This window comes from Polypterus senegalus, chromosome 2 (genome assembly GCF_016835505.1).
Source record: "Polypterus senegalus isolate Bchr_013 chromosome 2, ASM1683550v1, whole genome shotgun sequence".
Taxonomy (NCBI): Eukaryota; Metazoa; Chordata; class Cladistia; order Polypteriformes; family Polypteridae; genus Polypterus; species Polypterus senegalus.
In genome coordinates, this window is record NC_053155.1 from 308,429,781 (window position 1) to 308,451,252 (window position 21,472).

The window sequence follows — 21,472 nt, forward strand, 5'->3', positions numbered from 1 at the left end:
TTCTTTCAGGAAAAAAGACGCTCCGCCACCATAAGCCGGGTTTGCCCGCAGTGAGTTACTTCCGCCCTTCCTCCTCCATCTTTCCCTGATGTCATCGATCCCATCCTCCTTCACGGTTCCTTCCCTGCATTCCTCCACTTCCAGCTCCTCCCTCATAAAATGGCCACCGACGCCATGATTCGGTGTCGCGCATTAACTGAGATTTGGTTTATGTATTTTGACCTTTTTGTTTTTTATACTGTGGAGAATTTTACAGTATATGGGGCCGGAAACCCCAAACCTTTATGTTGTGTCCTGATTCGTTTGTTACAATAGATAGATAGATAGATAGATAGATAGATAGATAGATAGATAGATAGATAGTGTGGAACTGGCCCCGGACACAGACAGACGGACATCGTTGTTCACCCAACACACGTTTATTTACAACTAAATATTTACAATTGTTTTAGTGCACGTCCCAGTGCCTCCAGCACCGATCCCCCAAAGTCCAGGCCTCACAGTCTCTAGTGCCTTTCTTGGCTGCCTCCACTTCTCTCTCCGAGCTCCATCCTCTTCCACCCAACTCTTGCTGATGAATGAAGGGAGGCGGCCCCTTAAATACCAGCCCGGATGGGCTCCATCTGCTTTCCCGGCAATCCCCCGCGGACACACCCCTGTGTGGCGGAAGTGCCGGGTGTCCCCAGTCCTCTTCCCCCCAGCACTTCCGGGTGTGGCAGAAGTGCTAAGGTCCAGGGTTCTTCAGGCACCAGGGCGCCGCCTGGCGGTGGCCACGGGCCCCTACTGGGTTGGGCTTCCAAACCCTCTACCTGTGGCCCCCAACACAACCAGGGCGGTCGCCCCCTCGTGGTCTGGAGGAGGCACAAGCCCTGCTCCGGTCCTCCTGGGAGTCCCGGCTGGGCTCCACCCCCAGCCGCATGCCACAATAGATAGATAGATAGATAGATAGATAGATAGATAGATAGGGCACTATATAACAGATAGATAGATATGAAAAGCACTATTATTATTATTATTACTATTAGAGTAAGCCCCATAGAGGGCGCTTTACAGGTTGACTTAGGGGTTTCAGCACACGTGCTGGTGTCGTGAGGTGTTGTTTAAGCTTAGCCAAATAAACACAATAACACAGATGAGCACATACACAAGAGAACATTTCATTGTAGACAAGCGACCCACAAGCAGGCAGTGCAGGGTGGCAATGGAGGACAGATACGCCTCCACACTTACCTGGATGCCCACAATCCATCTGCATGCTCTCATTGCTGAGCGTAGGGCAGGGCACATTAACCAAATGAATTGCACATGGGCAGCTGCTTCTCAACCGGCTTTGCTTGTTTCACTCTTGTATTGTCAAGCTCAACAAAACGCACACCCCATCAACACCCCACCCACTGCTACAACAGAAGCAGATAGAAACAGCTGATGACTCTTAAGAAGTGGGTGGAGGACATGCAGGTCAAATAGCTACTTGTAAAGCAGCTTCAGATGAGAAACCATGAGCTGTAACCACACACCCCGCTAAACACACAAAGGCATTCATGCACACACCTTAAGATGCCTCTTCCACACCCACCCACATCCCATGTTTTACACACGCACATGGTTTGTATGCACGTGCAGCTGTGTACACACATCCCACATGCACATGTGCGCTCGTCTCCCGTCTCAGCCTGGCTTGCTCTCATTTTCACCACAAACACACCACCTCATCTCTCAAAACCAGGCCGCAGATCTGAGAGTAGATGACCATTTTCACTTTTCACATGCGACACAAAAGAAGAGAGTGCTCATTGGAAGTTTAGCTAGCTAGTGAACATATTAAGCAGACACAACAGATTTCAAAGCCTTGCATGTATACCTGTGCAAGCAGTTCAGGAATTACACTCACCCCTCATAGATTTATTTAGCGAAGCTAAAAACAGGAAACAAAGCTCTCTTAAGGAATTGCAGGTCACACCTGTTGAGCTGGGCACAGCCAGCACTTCCTCATCTCATCACTGCAGATTGTCTTGAGATGTCTCACCAGTACTTAAAGTCGTCCCAGCTGTTACAGCACTCAGAAGATGAGTATGCTGGGAGCATTGATCATAAGAGCAGATGCACCCAAACAGACAGATGGCAAACAGCAAGCTGCCATCTGTGAAGTCGGAGTGACTGCCACTTCTGTAACCTATGACTAAAGATGAGACTGGTCAGCCTTACAGAGAGAAGGAAGTGGCACAGGTCAAGCCAGAGTGAAGACAGCCCAGCCATCAGAGGTCACTAATCAACCTTTTACAGTCAAGATCATCATCACTGTTGTCTTCCCCATCACCTAATCTGGTAACCTGACATGTGGATGGTACACCAAAAGAACGCCAGGCAGAAAGAAAGGACAAGCAGTTTTCATTGTCTCTAGGGACACAAAAGTGAGCAGAGCTGACAACGTTGATATATTGTAAAATGAAGCAAGCAGTGTAATGCGTAAGACTTCCATCCATCCATCCATCCATTTTCCAACCCGCTGAATCCGAACACAGGGTCACGGGGGTCTGCTGGAGCCAATCCCAGCCAACACAGGGCACAAGGCAGGAACCAATCCTGGGCAGGGTGCCAACCCACCGCAGTGCGTAAGACTTTGTAACTTAAAACAAAATTTTGATTGTTCTGTGATGATACCTTTGTACTTTACAGCATCTTGGACTGATTCTTACTATAGAAAGGTCAGTCAGTCATCGTCCAACCCGCTATAACCTAACTACAGGGTCACGGGGGTCTGCTGGAGCCAATCCCAGCCAGCACAGGGCGCAAGGCAGGAATAAACCCCGGGTAGGGCGCCAGCCCACCACAGAGCACACACACCAAGCACACACTAGGATTGGCAATGCACCTAACCTGCATGTCTTTGGACTGTGGGAGGAAACCCACGCAGACACGGGGAGAACATGCAAACTCCATGCAGGGAGGACCCGCGAAGCGAACCCGGGTCTCATAACTGCGAGGCAGCAGCGCTACCACTGTGCCACCGTGCTGCACACTATAGAAAGGTGTGATATTAAAGGTTATTTATTTAAAAGGACAGAGTTAAAGTGCATTGGGCAGGTCTTTCAAAAGAATGCATCATGGGCATCTACGGCCATGTGGAGCGATTGCCCGAGGGTGATCCGGCTCACAGGATCCTTTCATTGTTAAGGACCAGTCCAAGGGGACGCCCACGTAACACCTGACTGCGGACATTTCCAGAGGGTGGGACTGGACCACATGTCTGCTTGTTTGCCAACCAGGATCCCGAGCCATTTCATCATGTGGTGGGTGCAGAAATGCGTTGTACCAGTGCATGCTTCCCCAACCCGACCCGATCATGGGCTTCTACTGTCATGACGTCTGTTGGGTCACTTGTTTAAATGGCACACGATCATGACGGGCAAATGAGCTCATAGAGGAAATAGATGGCAAGCTTTACTGGAGGTTCTTGGGACAGAAATCTGTATTTTGCTCACTGCTTTACTGCATTTTACTGCAGAATCCTCTCACGTGATCATGAAACTAATGAACGCCACAAGCATCAGATGGGCAACAAAAGACCACCAGCTGGGAAAATATCCTACTACCTATGAAAGACACGAAGTATAAATGAGCCCACTGTGAAACATAAAAAAAAAATACAGATGTAAATTACTCACGTGTTTGAATAAAATGTCTTGAATCAAATAAAACCAGCAGAAACAATCAGGAGTGCGGAAGCCAACGGTGGAGTTCACGCTGCCCTTCACTCAAAACTGTCTCTTTCAGGCTTGCTTATCCCATATGGCAATGCAGGCACTCTTCAAATGACTTAAATAAAGAAGGATCTGTGAGAAAACCTGACAGAGAGGAACACGGGCAGGGAGCAGCACTGCAGCTACAAACGTACTTATTTGTGGCCGACATGCAAAGAATATGCAAACAGTGGGCCAAAAAAAGAGCAGAGAGCCTTGAGCGGTTGGCTCCATTACAGCTGGGGTGCCAAACATGAAAAGCTTTACTGACTGTTAGTCAGTCTTTTTTTTTTAAAGTCCTGAACATGTTTGAAGGGATGCTGGAGCCTATCCCAGCCAACATAGGGTGCAGGGGAGGAACAAACTCTGCACAGGGTGCCAGTCCATCGCACATACACAATTTAGTATTGCCAATCCACCGAACATGCCTGTCCTTGGACTGTGGCATTAAACCCTCGCTGACACAATGGAGAACATGCAAACCTCACACAGGGCGGGCCAGGGGAGCGAACCTTGGTCTCCTTACTGTGAGGCAGCAGGGCTACCACTGCACCACCGTGCCACACTTTATTATTTTTTGTGTTCATTAGAATTACTAATGAATATTTTGAAATCAAATTTTATTTGGTACGGCACCAGTAAACTCTCTGGTATGTGCCCTGGAATAATAAAGAGCCAGAGGTGTGATACTGTGTGTCTGCAGTGAGGTTCTGTGAATGTCTGCGGATGATGTAAGGGGGGATTTTCAGGGTCCTATTTCCAGACACATTTTAAAACACCTACATCGCCCACAAAAACTATTCACTCCTTGGAAGTTGTCACATTTCCTTGTTACACAGCATTGAATCACAGTGGATTTAAATTTGGATTTTTTGACACCGATCGGCACGAAATGAGTGATGGCTACGTGAGAGCAGCAAAGTGATCTAAATAACTTCCATATATAAAACACTAAATAACTGATCACATACAACAACAACATTTATTTCTATTGCATATTTTCATACAAATGATGTAGCTCAAAGTGCTTTACATGAAGAAAGAGAAAAAAGACAAAACTAAGAAAATAAAATTAGGGAACACTAATCTATACTAATAAAAGGCAAAGCCCTCACTGACTCACTGACTCACTGACTCTCTCACTCATCACTAATTCTCCAACTTCCCGTGTAGGTAGAAGGCTGAAATTTGGCAGCTTACTAACAAAAGTTAAGCTGGTTTCATTTCAAAATTCTACACGTAATGGTCATAACGGTCGATAACAGTCGACAACGTCCGCCGTGTTGAACTTTCTTATTTATGGCCCCATCTTCACAAAATCTGGTATTGAACTTTCCAACGTCACTAATTTTCCAACTTCCCATGTAGGTAGAAGGCTGACCCCATCTTCACAAAATTTGGTAGGTGGCTTCCCTGCGCTAACCAAAACCGATGTACGTACTTATTTCGGTGGTATGACGCCACTGTCGGCCGCCATATTGAATTTTCCAAATGTCACTAATTCTCCAACTTCCCGTGTAGGTAGAAGGCTGAAATGTGGCAGGCTCATTCCTTACAGCTTACTTACAAAAGTTAAGCAGGTTTAATTTCGAAATTCTACGCGTAACGGTCATAACGGTCAACAATGTCCTCCATGTTGAACTTTCTTATTTATGGCCCCATCTTCACGGAATTTGGTAGGCGGCTTCCCTGCGCTAACCAAAACCAATGTACATACTTATTTCGGTGGTATAACGCCACTTTTAGCCACCATATTGAACTTTCCAACGTCACTAATTCTTCAACTTCCCGTGTAGGTAGGCTGAAATGTGGTACTTATTTCGGTGGTATGATGCCACTGTCGTCCGCCATATTGAACTTTTCAACGGTCTTTGTTACTTATGGGCCCATCTTCAAGAAATTTGGTACGCGGGTTCCCAACGCTAACTGAATCCTACTTACTTACATATATACGTCCATAGCCTGCAGCTCGGTCACCGTGTGAGGCGGCGTTGGGTCCCCCATCCCAACACCTCCCACGTTGTTGGCTGCCTGCCTATATAAGGCTGTCTGTCGCTCCAGTCTCTACATTCCTTCCTTGCTTCGCCACGGGATTCACGTCTCCCTGCTGATAACTACAGCCTTTTTATTTAATCCACGGCTTCTCCGCTGTTTTATTGTTCATTTATTAAAATTATAGTTATTGTGTAGGTATTTTAGACTTACTTTACAATGTTCAGGTACCCATTTCCTTTATCATTCCAACCGTACCCCCATTAACATGTCTATCGAGGTGATCACCATCGATCAAAGAACTGTCACTTACCAAGTGGTTTCCTTGCCCGGAGATGCCGCCTGCCTTTTCCATTCTCTTTGTTAATATTGCACGGTCATATCAGGCTCACTCTTGATATCTGGAGAAACATTGTGTCTTATGTATTGAATGACTGGGACAGGTTCAAGGTGTGGGCTGATGACGGTACAGGAGATAATTATACTACACAGAAGCACTAGAAGAGTGAAATGCTTAAGCCCTTCACCTATGTTTCTGCATGTGAGTTGATGGCTGTCGCTCAATAGTTTGGTTGTTGTTTTCAAGTGTACTGAAATGGCCAAATATTTTACACCTTTGGACAACTGCCAATGCCTCTTAAACATCTTAGATTGACAGGTGACGATTTCAGTAGTGGACACTTTGATGTTTATGAATGTTTAAACTCTCAAAAGCTGGATGTGATTTTATCGCTGAAACCGGTTGTATACTTACAATGCTTGACAGATGCCGAATGTCACTTCAACACAAGTCCTACAAATACTGTCGTAATTGAAACAAAACATGAAACTCAAACCGATTATGACAGCAGCAATCCAAGCTGTGAGATTTAAAACAAGATTACTGTTCACATGGCCAACTGTACGTTACATGCTCAAGAGTAAGCTCAGCGCATAGCTTGGTCAGATTACAACCGGAGGGCCGAAATGACAATGTGGTATACAAAGAGATCCTTAACAAATAATTATTGGTATATTTTCCCTCAGTTTAAAAAGATTTAAATTTCTTCTTAATAAAACTTATAAGGCAATACTTTGCCACTGCGAAGCGCGGGTTAGCATAGTTAACATAGAATAAAAGTAAGGTCCGATGGCCATGGAGGACAGAAAAAAACAAAAAAAACTCCAGATGGCTGGAGAAAAAAAAATCTGCAGGGGTTCCGAGGCCACGAGACCACCCAGCCCCTCTAGGCATTCTACCTAATAGGACGTATTCACCCTTGCATGGCAGTATTTAGTAGAAGCCCCTTTGTCAGCCATGATAGCCTTGAGTCGGTGTCCTCAGGTCTCCCTCTCTACCAGCTTTGCACATCTGTCCTCTGTCATTTTTTCCCATCTGCTCAAGCTCTGTCAGGTATCAAGAGACTGTGAGTGAACAGCCTTTCTTAAGTCCACCCACAAATTCTTAATTGGATTGAGTTTTGGACGCTGACTTGTCCTATTCAGGACATTGATATTGTTGTTGTGAACCCATTTTATTTCTATATCAGCATGGACTCTACCATGTTTCCCCAATTCTTCTTTGCTCATCTGCTCAAGGCCTGTCGGGTATCATGCAGACTGTGAGTGAACAGCCTTTATCAAGTCTGGCCGCACAATCTTTATTGGATTGAGTTTTGGACTCTGACTTGGCTACTCTAGGACATTAATATTGTTGTTGTGAAGCCATTTTCTTTCTATATCTGCCATGTTTCCCCAATTCTTCTTTGCCCATCTGCCCATATGCATAATAGACCTAACTGTTTTACATTATAGCGAGTAATTAACCACAGTAAAAAATAGTAAAACGTAATAATTTGAAAGTAAATTATGTTTCATGTTGCATTAGAGGTATTCATTGCATTATACGTTTTCGTTCTCTTTGTCTTTGAAATTAACACGCAAATACTTTTTAAACTTACACTTTTTGGGAAACAGCCCGGACACAGACAAGTAGACATAGTTTTATCACTCAACACACGTTTATTTACAATAATTTACAATAAGTGCACAACCCAGTGCTGCAGCACCAATCACCCTCAGTCCAGGCCTCCTAACACACAATGCCTCTCTTCGCCGCCTTCACTGCTCTCCTCCAAGACTCTGTCCACTTCCACCCGACTCCAGCCCCCTGATTGGAGAGAGGCGGCCCCTTTTATCTCATCCCGGAAGTGCTCCAGGTGCCTGACGATGTACTTCCGGCAACGCTCCCCAGTGTGGTGGAAGTGCTGCCCTTGCACCCGGAAGCACTCCGGGCATAAACCATCCCTGGTCTGTCGGCACTTCCTGGTGTCCCGGAAGTTCTGTCCCTCAGGGAGCAAGGACCGGCCAAGAGCCCAGGGAAAAGAAGCGCTGCTCTCCCAGTTCCTCCTTCCTCCAGGAATCCCGGAAGGGCAGGGTTCCTGGCCATCTATTACAACTTTTACTGTAAAACTTCAGTAAAAACAATATTTGGAATTAACTTTTCTTCAATTTCGCATTGAATTTTGATCCCGTGTTTGGACTTACATTATGACAATGCAATGCATAACTGCCCGTGAGTGAATATCGTTTCTTTCTCTCTAACAAATAAACCAACTTTTTCGAATGTTTGTCCCTATGATTTAATTGTCATAGCAAAAGCTATTCTAACGGGAAACTGTAAACGTTTTAATACGAATGGCATATCAAGATCTCCTTTGGTGTCTAATGTTATCGCCTGAAGATGTACTACATTACCTTTCTTGTCACCTGTTAAAATTTTATGTTAGAGTTGTTCCTCCAATTTTTAATACAACTAATTTTGTCCTATTGCACAGCCCATCACTCAGACATAAATTACACAATAACATTACGATACGTCCTTCTATCAACAGTAATTCGTGCGGTGGAAGACCAGACGGTGCTAATGGTTGTAGATATTCTTCATGATGTTGTAAGTTGATGTTTTAATCTTCTACACCATCACCACCAACCGTTTCAGCATAGTCTATTGATGCGCATTTAACCAATTTGCCGTGTAGCCGATCGTCAATTTTTGCGTTACTTCGTTTGCCTTCATCATTTCTCGGTGCTAGGATTGCCGTGTACTTATTTTTTCTGTTGATAACCCTTTGGGATGAAATTCTTCAATAAGATTTGGACATACTGTAATAAGTCTTCTTTTATTGGGAACATAAAGTGAGGAAAAATGAATAAGAGCCGAGAGCACAGGAACTGTGTCTGACAAAAGCATTCACACGAATGAGAGGTGAGAGGACCATGGACGTGGGCCGTTAACTGGAAATGTTTAAGAGGAGAGTGGGGTCCCCTCTACCAACTTGAAAAAATCTCTTGGCGATAGTCTCGTCTCACCTCAAGATTTTCTTTTATAATAGAGAGACAAGCCATTCCAGGGCCTGCTACAAAGAAGCATCTCCATGCCACCACCATGCTTCACGGTGAGGATGGTATGTTTCTGATAATGTGTATAGCTTGGCTTATGCCAAACACAGTGTTTAGTCTGACTGCTAAAAAGCTCAGCTTTGAGCCCTCCAAACCACAGAACCTTCTTCAAGCTGACCTCAGGATCTCCCATGCTCCTTCTGTCCAGATGTCTTTTTTTTCATCTCTTTGCCACTGTGACTGGTGAAGCACCCGGGCAGCAGCTGTTGACTCCACAGTCTCTCCAATTTCACCAATTGTAGCTTGTAATTATTTCATTTCAGTTCTCATGGGTCTCTTGGTGGCCTGCCTTACTCGTCTTCCTCTTGCACAATCCACTCAGGTTTTCGGGAGGCCCTGGTCTATCTGATTTAAAGCTGTGCTGCACTCTTTCCATTTCTTAATGACTTCATAACTTGAGTATCTTCTTGTCTCCCTCCTCTGACTTGTGTGTTTCATGGAGTTGCTTGCAGTGTTCTTGTCTTCATAATGTAGGTTAGACCACCATACTGACTCACCACAAGCTGGCCCTTCCACATACATGTGCACTTATACAGGGAGATTCACTGGAAAGAAGCCGTGAATATTCTGTTGTAACTCCCATTAGGATGAAGCAATCTGAACCAAAAAAATACGCTCTATACCTTGACGTGTGTGTAATCGATTGCATTACAGGCGATTCTGGAAGTGGTTTCCGTTTTCTGTCAGACACATGTTCCTAAAGTATCGCTAAGCGTCACTTGGGAATAGCAGCAATTTCACGTTGGATGTTCTCCTTCAAATCTTCCACAGTGCGAGGCTTGTTCCGATAGACTTTTCCTTTGAGCAGACCCCAACGGAAGAAGTATGGTGGTGTCAGATCCAAAGCCCCTTTGAAATGACCCTGTTTACCAAAGAAGGACTCAATTTCTGCCATGTTCCTTCTTGATGTGTACCACGTTGCTCAATCTTGCTGTTAGTCACCTTCTGTTAACTCACGATCATCCAGTTGATTCTGACATCGCTTAAACAAATTGGTGACCTAATAGGTTCGCACCATGAAGACGCGCTGCTCAATACTGTAAACCACCATCCTGATGAGAAGTCGAGTGACTGAGTGAAGGGGTACGGGTGGTATGCACCCAGAAGTTGCAAACGGAGGTTAAACCTCGTGGTAGCTGTCCGGCGCCTACCTCATCGCTCCGACACAGTGGCATCCTGGCTTGTTTGAAGCTCCATATACTGAGGAGCACATTGCACGTTGTTTCATTCAGATTGCTTCGTCCTAGCGAGAGTTATTACAGAATATTCGGGGCCTCTATCAAGTGGATCTTCCTGTATTATAGTTGATTGAAACCTTAGAGAGATGATCTCCTTTGAACTAATTTTGTGACCTATAAAAAGAATTAGCTGGGCCATTGATGATTTAGGCGTGTCGTGTTATGCAATTCACAATTTTGTGTTTTACATCTTTTCTACAAGGCCAAACTTTGTGAGTGATCAAGTCAAGTCAAGTTGGGGTGCATGCACTGGTACAGAGCGTTGCCGCACCCACTACACGACGAAACAACTCGGAATCCCGGTTGGCAACCCCCATGTTAGACATGCAGTCCAGTCCCACCCTCCGGAAATGACTCTCTATCTGCCGCAGCCAGGTGTTACGTGGGCGACCCCTTGGCCTGGTCCAGCCACTCGGGTCCCCAACAATGAGGATCTTATGAGCCGGATCACCCTCGGGGAAATGCGCCACATGGCCGTAGTACCGTAACTGACGCTTCTTCACAATGCAGGTCATGTGCCTCATTCGGGACTCCATGAGCAACACAAAGTCAAACCAACAGTACTCAAGGATTGTCCAAAGAGACACAGTACAAAAGAAGTCCAGTCTTCATCTCAGGTCACTGGATAGCGTCCATGTGCCACAACCATATAGCAAGACAGGAAGCACCAAGACTCTAAAGACTTGGACCTTCATCCTTTTGCATAGATATCGGGAGCTTCACACACCCCTTTCCAGAGACCTCATGACCCCCCATGCTCTCCCAATCCATCTACTGACTTCATAGGAAGAGTCACAAGAGACATGAATGTCACTGCCAAGGTAAGTAGACCTCTCGATGAGGTCGACACTCTCTCCGTAGACAGACACACTGCTGATGGCCGTGCCCAAGAGGTCATTAAAGGCCTCCATTTTGGTTTTTATCAGGACACTCACAAGCCCAGACACTCAGACTCCTCGTTTGGTCTCTCAAGTGCCCCGATCAGAGCCTCCATTGACTCCGCGAAGATCACAGCATCGTCAGCAAAGTCAAGATCCGTGAATCTTTCTTCACCAACAGATGCCCCACAGCTTCTGGACCCCACGACCTGTCCCAACACCCAGTCCATACAAGCACTGAACAGAGTAGTTTGTGAGTGATGCATACACATACACTGAAATAGTCTCACATGGTTTTCTTTGAATGTCCTAAAATCTACTCACTACATTTCCTCTCAAAATACAAAAAACGGAACGAGCACCATTCTCTTTATCACAGTTATAACTCAATCACTGACTTCATTATTGTTACTGCTTAAAATTTTTGCACAAATCCGGAAAAGCGTTCTTCCTTAGAGCACTCGCTCAGTCTGTTGATGTATAGCTGCTGTAATATTTTACACAATTAAGTGCTAAAATCCCTTGAGTTGCACAAATGATCTCCTTACTGGATCCAGGATACACAATGAAATTTGTGATCTTTGTCAAACTCTTTGCATGTTCTTTTTATGTTTTGTTGTTTCCACATGAGCTTCAAGATCCAGATTACCTTTGTTTGCAACTGAAGCAAATGAGCTTGCACTACAAATGGTACATTCTGTCTCAAATTTGTTAACAGCCATTTAGAAAAACAGCTATATTTCTTTTTACGCTTGTTCGTAATTTACGTTTACATTTATGCTTTCTTATTTCCACAAAAACTTAAACTCACTAGCACTACAAAAGAAGTTTACAGTACCTAAAGGACACTCAGATCTGCAGAGCACACCATTCTAACGTTGGCTGCTGTTTGGTTTGCATCCGCTTTGTATGTACAGAACCAAATTTTAACATAATTGAGCAACACCAGGAGTGCCAAAGACTTCCTGAAACCATAAACAATCTTCGAGTGTCCATGTTATCGTATCCTTCAGAATTTCATGATTTTTCAGTGAATACCAAGACAATTTTGTTGTTCATGAAAACAAGCTAATTAAAAGGGACAGGCTCAGTTATAGGATGCACTCTGGAAAAAGAGGAGGAGGGGATTCAAACAAAACCGAGTGCCATTATGACCAATGTTGCACATCCTCTCTGTGACCACACTAGCACGGAGGACTTATTCAGCAGAACTATGTCAGGAAACGCGACTGGGGTCCTTTATACCCACAGCAATACATCTGTACAGGACCTCACTGGAACTAAGACTGACAAGTCAGAAGTTTTCTTCCTTTTTCATTTTCTTCTTTGTTCAGACCAAAGTGTGTGTGTGTGTATATTTATTTACTTACTAACTTATTTAGCTATCCATGTATTTATTTAAAAGTGCTTCAGCAAAAAGCCAAATTTCCCCCGAGGACAAATGAAGTTTGTTTATTTGTTCGTTCAATAGATCTATCTATTATATAGTGCCTTATCTATCTATCTATCTATTATATAGTGCCTTTCCTATCTGTCTGTCTATCTATCTTGTTATATAGTGCCTTTCCCTCCTTCCTATCTATCATATAGTGCCTCTCATATCTATCTATCTATTATATAGTGCTTTTCATATCTATCTATCTTGTTATATAGTGCCTTTCCTATCTATCTTGTTATATAGTGCCTTTCCTATCTATCTATCTGTCCTCTTATTTTACTACTACCTGTGCAGCTCAAAGAGGAAGGACGTATGGTTATATAGTGCCTTTCATATCTATCTATCCTGTTATATAGTGCTTTTCCTTCCTTCCTATCTATCTATCATAAAGTGCCTCTCATATCTATCTAGTTATTTAGTGCCTTTCCTTCCTTCGTATCTATCTATTATATAGTGTCTTTCATATTTATCATATAATGCCTCTCCTATCTATCTATCTATCTTGTTATATAGCAACTTTCCTTACTTCCTATCTATCTGTTTTGTTATATAGTGCCTTTCCTATCTATCTATCTATCTAGTTATATAGTGACTTTCCTTCCTTCCTTCCTATCTATCTATCTTTTTATATAGTGCCTTTCCTTCCTTCATATCTACCTATCATATAGTGCCTTTCAAATCTATCTATCTGTCTATCCAGACTCTTATTTTACTAGTAAGAAGGTGGACCTGTGCAGCTCAAAGAGGAAAGCCGTATGGTCGCCCTGACAGCGGAGTTATACTGGCTGTAGCACATCCTGGTGTGGCACCTGTCCTCAGCCCAGGACTGCAAACACGAGTGTTTCTTCTATATTTCACGTGCTGGTGCATTAAATGCATGATGATGTGTTCTGTTTGAATGCAGTAGTATTTCTAGGCTATGAATAGTTTAATTAAATTTACCTCATGCTGTCATGGTTTTGTAATTTATAATTGTGTTGCTACTCCATTATTTTAACCTTTTAAGAAGGGTGGACTCTTGTTTGCATTGTAAAGCGTTGCGGTGAAAGCTGCTATACAAAAAAAGCTGATGGACTAAAACAGCAACCGTACACCATTCCCACTAATTAACCATTACTTTATGTACTTTTTATTAATAGTGTTGCAAGAACTCAGATCCTATCCAAGCAGTACAGGGCTAAAGTCCAGAATCAATCCAGGATAGTCTGCCAGTTCCACACAGGCACACTCAAGCACTCGCCGTCGTGCCAATACTCACCGGTGCCAGGCCAGTTTCCCACACATGCACATCCTAGGGGGTACCCTTAGAAAACCACAAGGAGAACATTCAAATTCCACACACATCACGAGAGGAGAAATACAGTAAGCCCGAGTGCCCTGAAGCTGTGAGGAGGGTGTAACCAATGAGCCGTTGTGTCGCTGTGCCTCGCTAAGCACCTACTAATATTAACTTGACCTTAAAACAGCCCTTTCAAAGGTGGCTTAAACGTGTTAAGAGACATAAAGGCATACTCAGTCCTCTTAGGGGAACTCGTCACAGTTGCAGGCATTTGGGATTGTTTATGAGAGATTTGGAGTGTGACTGATGGACCTTCATCAGCAGCTAATGGAACAAGTGCAGCACCAAGGATGCTGTATGAGGTTACGCATACCGATATTACTAATGTTTCAGGGCACCGTTATTAATAAGTTTAGAATGGGGAGGGAGATTACATTTAATAAGCAGTCATCCTATTATACAATGCTTTGCTATCAAAATGGATCAATTACAAATTATTCAAGCAGCCTAACACAGAAAGCGGTAAAGTACAGACAGTCTAGGGAAAGAGCAGCCGGTAGAGAATTAAAACAAACACAGCAATGCGTCAAGCTAGCAGCACTTAAGGGCAAAGCCCCAGGTAGGGCTGCTAGGCTGGGGGACGACCAGTATGTGGAGACAGTGCTCTTCAGCTGGCCGGGGTGTGAAGGTCCTTTTCAAGACGAGGATGACAATGCCAAAGGTGTCAAATAGCAGAGCGCCAGGCTTTGTCACGGCCGCTTTACTTACTGTGCAACACAGGAGCCAGACGGAGGCAGGCCTGCAAGAGCGAATAATAGCTCTGCATTTCGGCCAGTGAAATTCTGACGTGCGCTCCGCTGCTTGGTGTCTTCATAGCGGAGTTGCTGTCGTCGACGCAGTGCCGTGCCGCACTGTGCTTCCTGTCTGCTGACTACAGGTTTACTGAGTAATCAGTGTAATCCTCAGTGCAAACACCTGCGTGTGTCATCACCAGGGGGCCAGCCCAACCACCTCCACCTCCACCGCTGCTGCGGCTTATCAAAATGAGATTAAAGGGACAGAGCGGTGATGTGTGGGCCTAAGTAAACCTTGGCTGAATAAAGGCACAGAGCACAGTGGTGGGAGCGGCACGAAGAACATGGCACGCCATGCAAATGACATGCTACAGCGACCGCCTTCACGCGGCATTCCACAGCTGGCATTGTAAGGAATAACTAATGAGACAAGTAGCAAAGGTGAACTCCACCTCAGCACCGCACCGCACCACACCACACCGCATGCACTGTCCAGCCTGTACTGACGGGTCAAACTCTCACCCTCTGGGTAAACTTCTGTCACAGCTCATTGCTGCTTCTTTGACATCCTCAGGCCCCCCAAGGCAAACCGTGTATATGTGTGTGCGCAAACACCTGAGACACGGAGTGCTACCTGCCTGCCAGGCAAACATCCTGGTCCTGACATGCAAAAGGCTCATTTTACAAGTCCAGACAGTCCAAATGTACAGTAGACGCTGCCTGGTACTTCTTGTTAGACATAGCAGATCATTTTATATTCAAATGCTGTTTTATTTTCATATAGAAAGCTACCTTGGTTTGTGGTGTCGTTTCAGTCTCTCTGAACTGTTTCACTCTTCATATACCATGGCCATGCAGGCGTCTCTAGGAATCTGAAGGCAATCCAAGATACTGTATGTGTATTATAATATGCAAGCTTTCGAGGCAACTCAGGCCCCTTCTTCAGGCAAGATGTAATACAGAGACTGGAATTCCCTCAGTTTATATACACACAGCATTGGAAAATCTTTACGTGAGACATCATAGATAAAAAAAAAAATTAATTCCAGCCTCTGTATTATGTCTTACCTGAAGAAGGGGCCTGAGTTGCCTCGAAAGCTTGCATATTATAATCTTTTTAGTTAGCCAATGAAAGGGGTCATTTTGCCAGACTTTCGATTGTGGTTTCAGAGATTCAAATACAGAAAGATCTACTAGTTCCGAGGTTTGGACGTTGTATAATATACAGTCATATGAAAAAGTTTGGGACCCCCTCTCAGCCTACATAATAATTTTCTCTCCTTTCAACAAACAAGATACCAGTGGTATGTCTTTCATTTCCTACGAACATCCGAGTACTGCGGTGTTTTCCCGAACAAAGATTTTTAGTGAAGCCGTATTTAGTTGTATGAAATTAAATCTAATGTGAGAAAATGTGGGTCCCCTTGTCATTTTGCTGACTTGAATGCCTGTCACTGCTCAGTGCTGATTACTTACAACACCAAATTGGTTGGATGAGCTCGCTAAGCCTTGAACTTCAGACAGGAGTGTCCAATCATGAGTGGTCAAAGGTATTTATGGTGGTCAATCACAAGTTGTGCTTCCCTTTGACTCTCCTCTGAAGAGTGACAGACAGCATGGGATCCCCAAAGCAACTCTCAAAAGATCTGAAAACAAAGATTGTTGAGTCTCCTGGTTTAGGGCATTGTCGGGCAACCGGTGCACTGTGGAATTTTCTAGGGGCGCCGCAAAAACTTTTGTAAAATATTTAAAATTGCTAGTGTTTTTGAACTTTTGGTTGATTAAAAAGATAATATTTAAAAAAAATATTTTATGTTGGAAAAACTGATAACGGAACACTTACGGAAATGAAGTCTAAGAAACGCGAGAGACTTCAAATGATCGACAAGGAAATGCGCGTCTGTCTTTCGAAAATTGATCCTCGCATCAATCTCATATGTGCTGAAAAACAATCTGAATGTTCACATTAGTTAAATTTAAGATTTATCCTTTGATTCCATCCATCCATCCATTATCCAACCCGCTGAATCCGAACACAGGGTCACGGGGGTCTGCTGGAGCCAATCCCAGCCAACACAGGGCACAAGGCAGGAACCAATCCTGGGCAGGGTGCCAACCCACCGCAGGACACACACAAACACACCCACACACCAAGCACACACCAGGGCCAATTTAGAGTCGCCAATCCACCTAACCTGCATGTCTTTGGACTGTGGGAGGAAACCGGAGGGCCTGGAGGAAACCCACGCAGACATGGGGAGAACATGCAAACTCCACGCAGGGAGGACCCGGGAAGCGAACCCAGGTCTCCTAACTGCGAGGCAGCAGCGCTACCACTGAGCCACCGTGCTGCCCTTCCTTTGATTCCTTTATTAATAAAATTTCTTTCAAACTTGTAAAATTAACTGTTTTTATTGGCGATTGTCCATAGATTGTGTCATCACGACTTTATCTATGGGCAGTCCCTCAGGTGCGCTGCGAAAGAAAATTTTTGGAATCGAAAAAAGTTGCCTTTCTCTGGTTTAGGGGAAGGCTACAAAAAGCCATCTCAGAGGTTTAAACTGTCAGTTTCAACTGTAAGGAATGGAATCAGGAAATGGAAGGCCACAGGCACAGTTGCTGTTAAACCAACAGGTCTGGCAGGCCAAGAAAAATACAGAGTGGCATATGAGCAGGATTGTGAGAATGGTGACAGACAACCACAGATCACCTCCAAAGACCTGCAAGAACATCTCGCTGCAGATGGTGTATCTGTACATCGTTCTACAATTCAGCGCAATTTGCACAAAGAACATCAGTATGGCAGGGTGATGAGAAAGAAGCCCTTTCTGCACTCACACCACAAACAGAGTCACTTGTTGTATCCAATGTTCATTTAGACAAGCCAGATTCATTTTGGAACAAAGTGCTTTAGACTGATGAGACAAAAAATGAGTTATTTGGTCAGAACAAAAAGTGCTTTGCATGGAGGAAGAAGAACACCACATTCCAAGAAAAACACCTGCTACCTCCTGTCAAATTTGGTGGAGGGTCCATCATGATGTGGGGCTGTGTGGCTAGTTCAGGGACTGGGGCCCTTGTTAAAGTCGAGGGTCGGATGAATTCAACCCAATATCAACAAATTCTTCAGTATAATGTTCAAGCATCAGTCACAAAGTTGAAGTTATGCAGGGGTTTGATATTCCAACAAGACAAGGACCCAAAACACAGTTGGAAATCTACAAAGGCATTCATGCAGAGGGAGAAGTACAATGTTCTGAAATGGCCGTCACAGTCCCCTGACTTGAATATCATCGACAATCTATGGGATGATTTGAAGCAGGCTGTCCAGGCCATCAAATTGAACTAAACTGGAGAGATTTTGTATGAAGAATGGGCAGCGATACCTCCATCCAGAATCCAGACACTCATCAGAGGCTATAGGAGGACAACATCTGGAGGTTCAAAGGAGCAAAAGGAGGCTCAACTAAGTATTGATGTCATATCTCTGTTGGGGTGCCCACATTTATGCACCTGTCTAATTTTGTTATGATGCATATTGCATATTTTCTGTTAATCCAATAAACTTAATGTCACTGCTGAAATCCTACTGTGTCCATAAGGTATGTCAGATATTAAAAGGAAGTTGCGACTTTGAAAGCTCAGCCAATGATAAACAAAAATCCAAAGAATTAAGAGGGGTTCACAAACTTTTTCATATGACTGCATACCTGTATATATACTGTATATAAAAGCCAATGTATGTGTGTGTGTGTATGTCTGTATGTTCCAGCATCTCATTCGAATGGATAGAGCGATTTTCATGACACTTGGTACACACGTTTCTTATTGGTCGACTAAAAATACTGTAAGGTGAAATCAACCCTAACCCACCCCCTTCTGGGTACAGTGGGGGGTGATCTTGTGGTCTTCTATGCATGATATCATCCAGTTGGCACTCGGACCGACCACCAGATGGTGAACTGGAGGTGACTGCCTGCATTCTTTATGTTTGTACACCACCGCACGCCCCTATTGCTTTTGAAATTAAATACAGTTGGCCGGTTCAACTGGATGATAACATACATACAAGACCGCAATACAAGCACGTTAGTGAGTCTTCATTGTTTGTTATTTTTAAAGTTGTGTTTTTTTTATTATATTTTTTCAAACAATTAAAAAAAACTTTATTTTCCTCCCGGGCAACGCCGGCTATTCAGCTATGTTAGCTACTGACAATAATAATACTAATACTATTTTTTTTTTTTATTAATTTTATTACAATCCATGCAAAGCAATCAAGATTTTACAAAAAGAAAAATTGAGTTAAGAACAGATCGATCCCCACCCCTGAGAGAGAGAGCAAGCCAAACGGCGTTAAATTTAAGGCTTGTAAACATACCTAAATTAATAAATTCTCAGTGCTTTATAAACTTATTTTAAAATATTACCGAATAGATCCTGCCATGTTTTGAAAAAGGTCTGTACCGATCCTCTAAATGAGTATTTGATTTTTTCCAATTTCAAATAGTATAACACATCAGTTTCCCACTGACTTAAAAGAGGAGAGTTTGGATTCTTCCAGTTTATCAGAATAAGTCTGTAAGCCAACAGTGTAGTGAATGCAATCACAATTTGTTTGTCCTTCTCCACTTTAAGACCCTCTGGAAGAACCCCAAACACAGCTGTTAATGGGTTAGGAGGGATTGTGAGTCCAAGACTGTCTGAGAGGTAATTAAAAATTTTTGTCCAGAATAATGTTAATTTGGAGCAGGCCCAGAACATGTGACCTAGTGAGGCTGGGGCTTGGTTGCAACGTTCACAGGTTGGATCATGCCCTGGAAACATTTTGGAGAGTTTTTAGTCGAGACAGATGTGCTCGATATATAATTTTGAGTTGTATAATTGTATGCTTTAGATATGGAGCTCGAAGTGAATTCTCTGCATTGCTACTTTCCACTCCTTTTCTGATATATTAATTGAGAGATCTTTTTCCCAGTGTACTCTTGGATCTTTGAAAGGAAGGGATTGTAAAAGGATTTTATATATTGTAGAGATGGAGTCTAACTCCTTGAAATTGAGCAATAATTTTTCCAGCATGGTTGAGGGTGCAAGATGAGGAAAATCTGGAAGGTTCTGTTTAACAAAGTTCCTGATTTGAAGATAGTGAAAGAAAGGTGTAGCTGGAATGTTACTGGAATTGTACTAATACTATTTTATAAAGCACTTTTCTCACTACTCAAACCGTGAGCTTTTAGGTGGTGAAATGGTGAACGAGATCACCAATTACAGACTGAGGTCCAGAATGACTAGACTGTGGTGGGCAATTAAGCCAGGACAGCGGGATACACCTTACCCTTTACACAGGACGTTCAGGCATCTTTGAGGACCGTAGAGAGTCAGGACGTCAGTTTTACATCTCATCAGAAGTATGGCACCATATTTACAGCACACTGTACCCATCAATGCATTGGTGGCATTGGGATCCACACTCAGACCACAGGGTCAGCATCACCCCACCACCCCCGTAGGCCTCACCAACACCTCTTCCAGCAGCACCCCTAGCTTTTCCTAGATGCTCTCCCATTCAAGTACTGGCTGGGCCCATACATGTTTAATTCAAGGTGGAGGACATTTGCTGAGGCTCATGTGGTATGTGCAGCAGTAGCAGCAATGCCATCTATCTCTGTGGTTGGCGTAAGCAGCCCAAAGTGCTCTGAAAAAGTGAGTTTCTTCACAGTCCATACTAAGCATTCCAGTCAACTACCATATATACTCACATTTAAGTTCTCCCGTGGATAAGTCGGTCTTGATTTTATTGTATAATTTACAGTATTTTATAATGTCGGTCGTATAAGTCGAATACAGAAATCATACGCTATTGGTCCAAGAGATTATGATAGTTTTGCTCCAAGACCAAGTTACTCGCAATCCAAGGTTTTACTGTATTTGGTGGATGTTAATAAAGTCATTAAGAATTAAACGTTTCTGACACGCTATTTCTGATGCCTGTTGTCACACATGTGCGCATGGGAGGCAGCTAAATGGCTTGAGTAAAGGCAATTCCAAATCCGACCAAGTGCATTGAGTCTTTTTCTCACTTCCCTACAGACCATTCATGGGAAGTTCCACCTGGCCCTGTTGACGTCACTTCCAGGTCCAGACCTATACAGGAAGACCTTCCCGGTTCTGGCCCCCTTGATGTCACGTCCGGGCTCGGGCCTATGGCTGAAGACCCTTCCGATCCCGGCCCCTTTGACGTCACTTCCTATCCTGACCTTTAAAAGCCCCCCACCTTTCCCCAATTCCCTCAGTTCTGTTTTGGACTCCAGTTTGTGCACATCAGTGCTGTCATTTATTTTTGCAACTTTTGCTGCCAGGAAATTAATATACGGGTGGCTGCCCCAAACCTTGTGATGGCTCTTTGTGACACTGTATAACAATACCAGTACTAACATGTTAAAAATATACTCATAAAACAGCACAAATGCCATTTACACATGGTTATAAAATCATAAGGTCACAGATGGCACCCCCTCTATCATCTCTCTGTATGACAATGGGCGAGTCACATCACCTGACATTACTTGAATGGAATTAGATTATATAAATACAATCATCAGATGTTTCTTTGTCTGTCATTTAATTTGTTTGCCAATCATGCAAAATCAGCTGAACCCATTTTCATGAAAT

The 21,472-nt window shown here is 43.7% G+C and overlaps 1 protein-coding gene across 8 annotated transcripts in view; it reads right to left on the bottom strand.

Moving 5' to 3' along the window:
- The window catches only part of mcf2la (mcf.2 cell line derived transforming sequence-like a), a 287,608-nt gene that overhangs the window by 156,342 nt on the left and 109,794 nt on the right, over positions 1 to 21,472 (bottom strand). For 5 of the 8 annotated variants that reach the window (XM_039745881.1, XM_039745890.1, XM_039745889.1 and 2 more), the window contains exon 1: positions 14,775 to 14,936. The exons of 2 other annotated variants lie outside the window; for them this stretch is intronic. In XM_039745881.1, the coding sequence (XP_039601815.1) occupies positions 14,775 to 14,880 (106 nt within the window). In that variant the 5' untranslated portion in view covers positions 14,881 to 14,936. Of the gene's footprint in view, positions 1 to 3,665; positions 3,750 to 14,774; positions 14,937 to 21,472 lie in introns of those variants that run through there. One more of the 8 variants, XM_039745887.1, reaches the window with a different exon arrangement.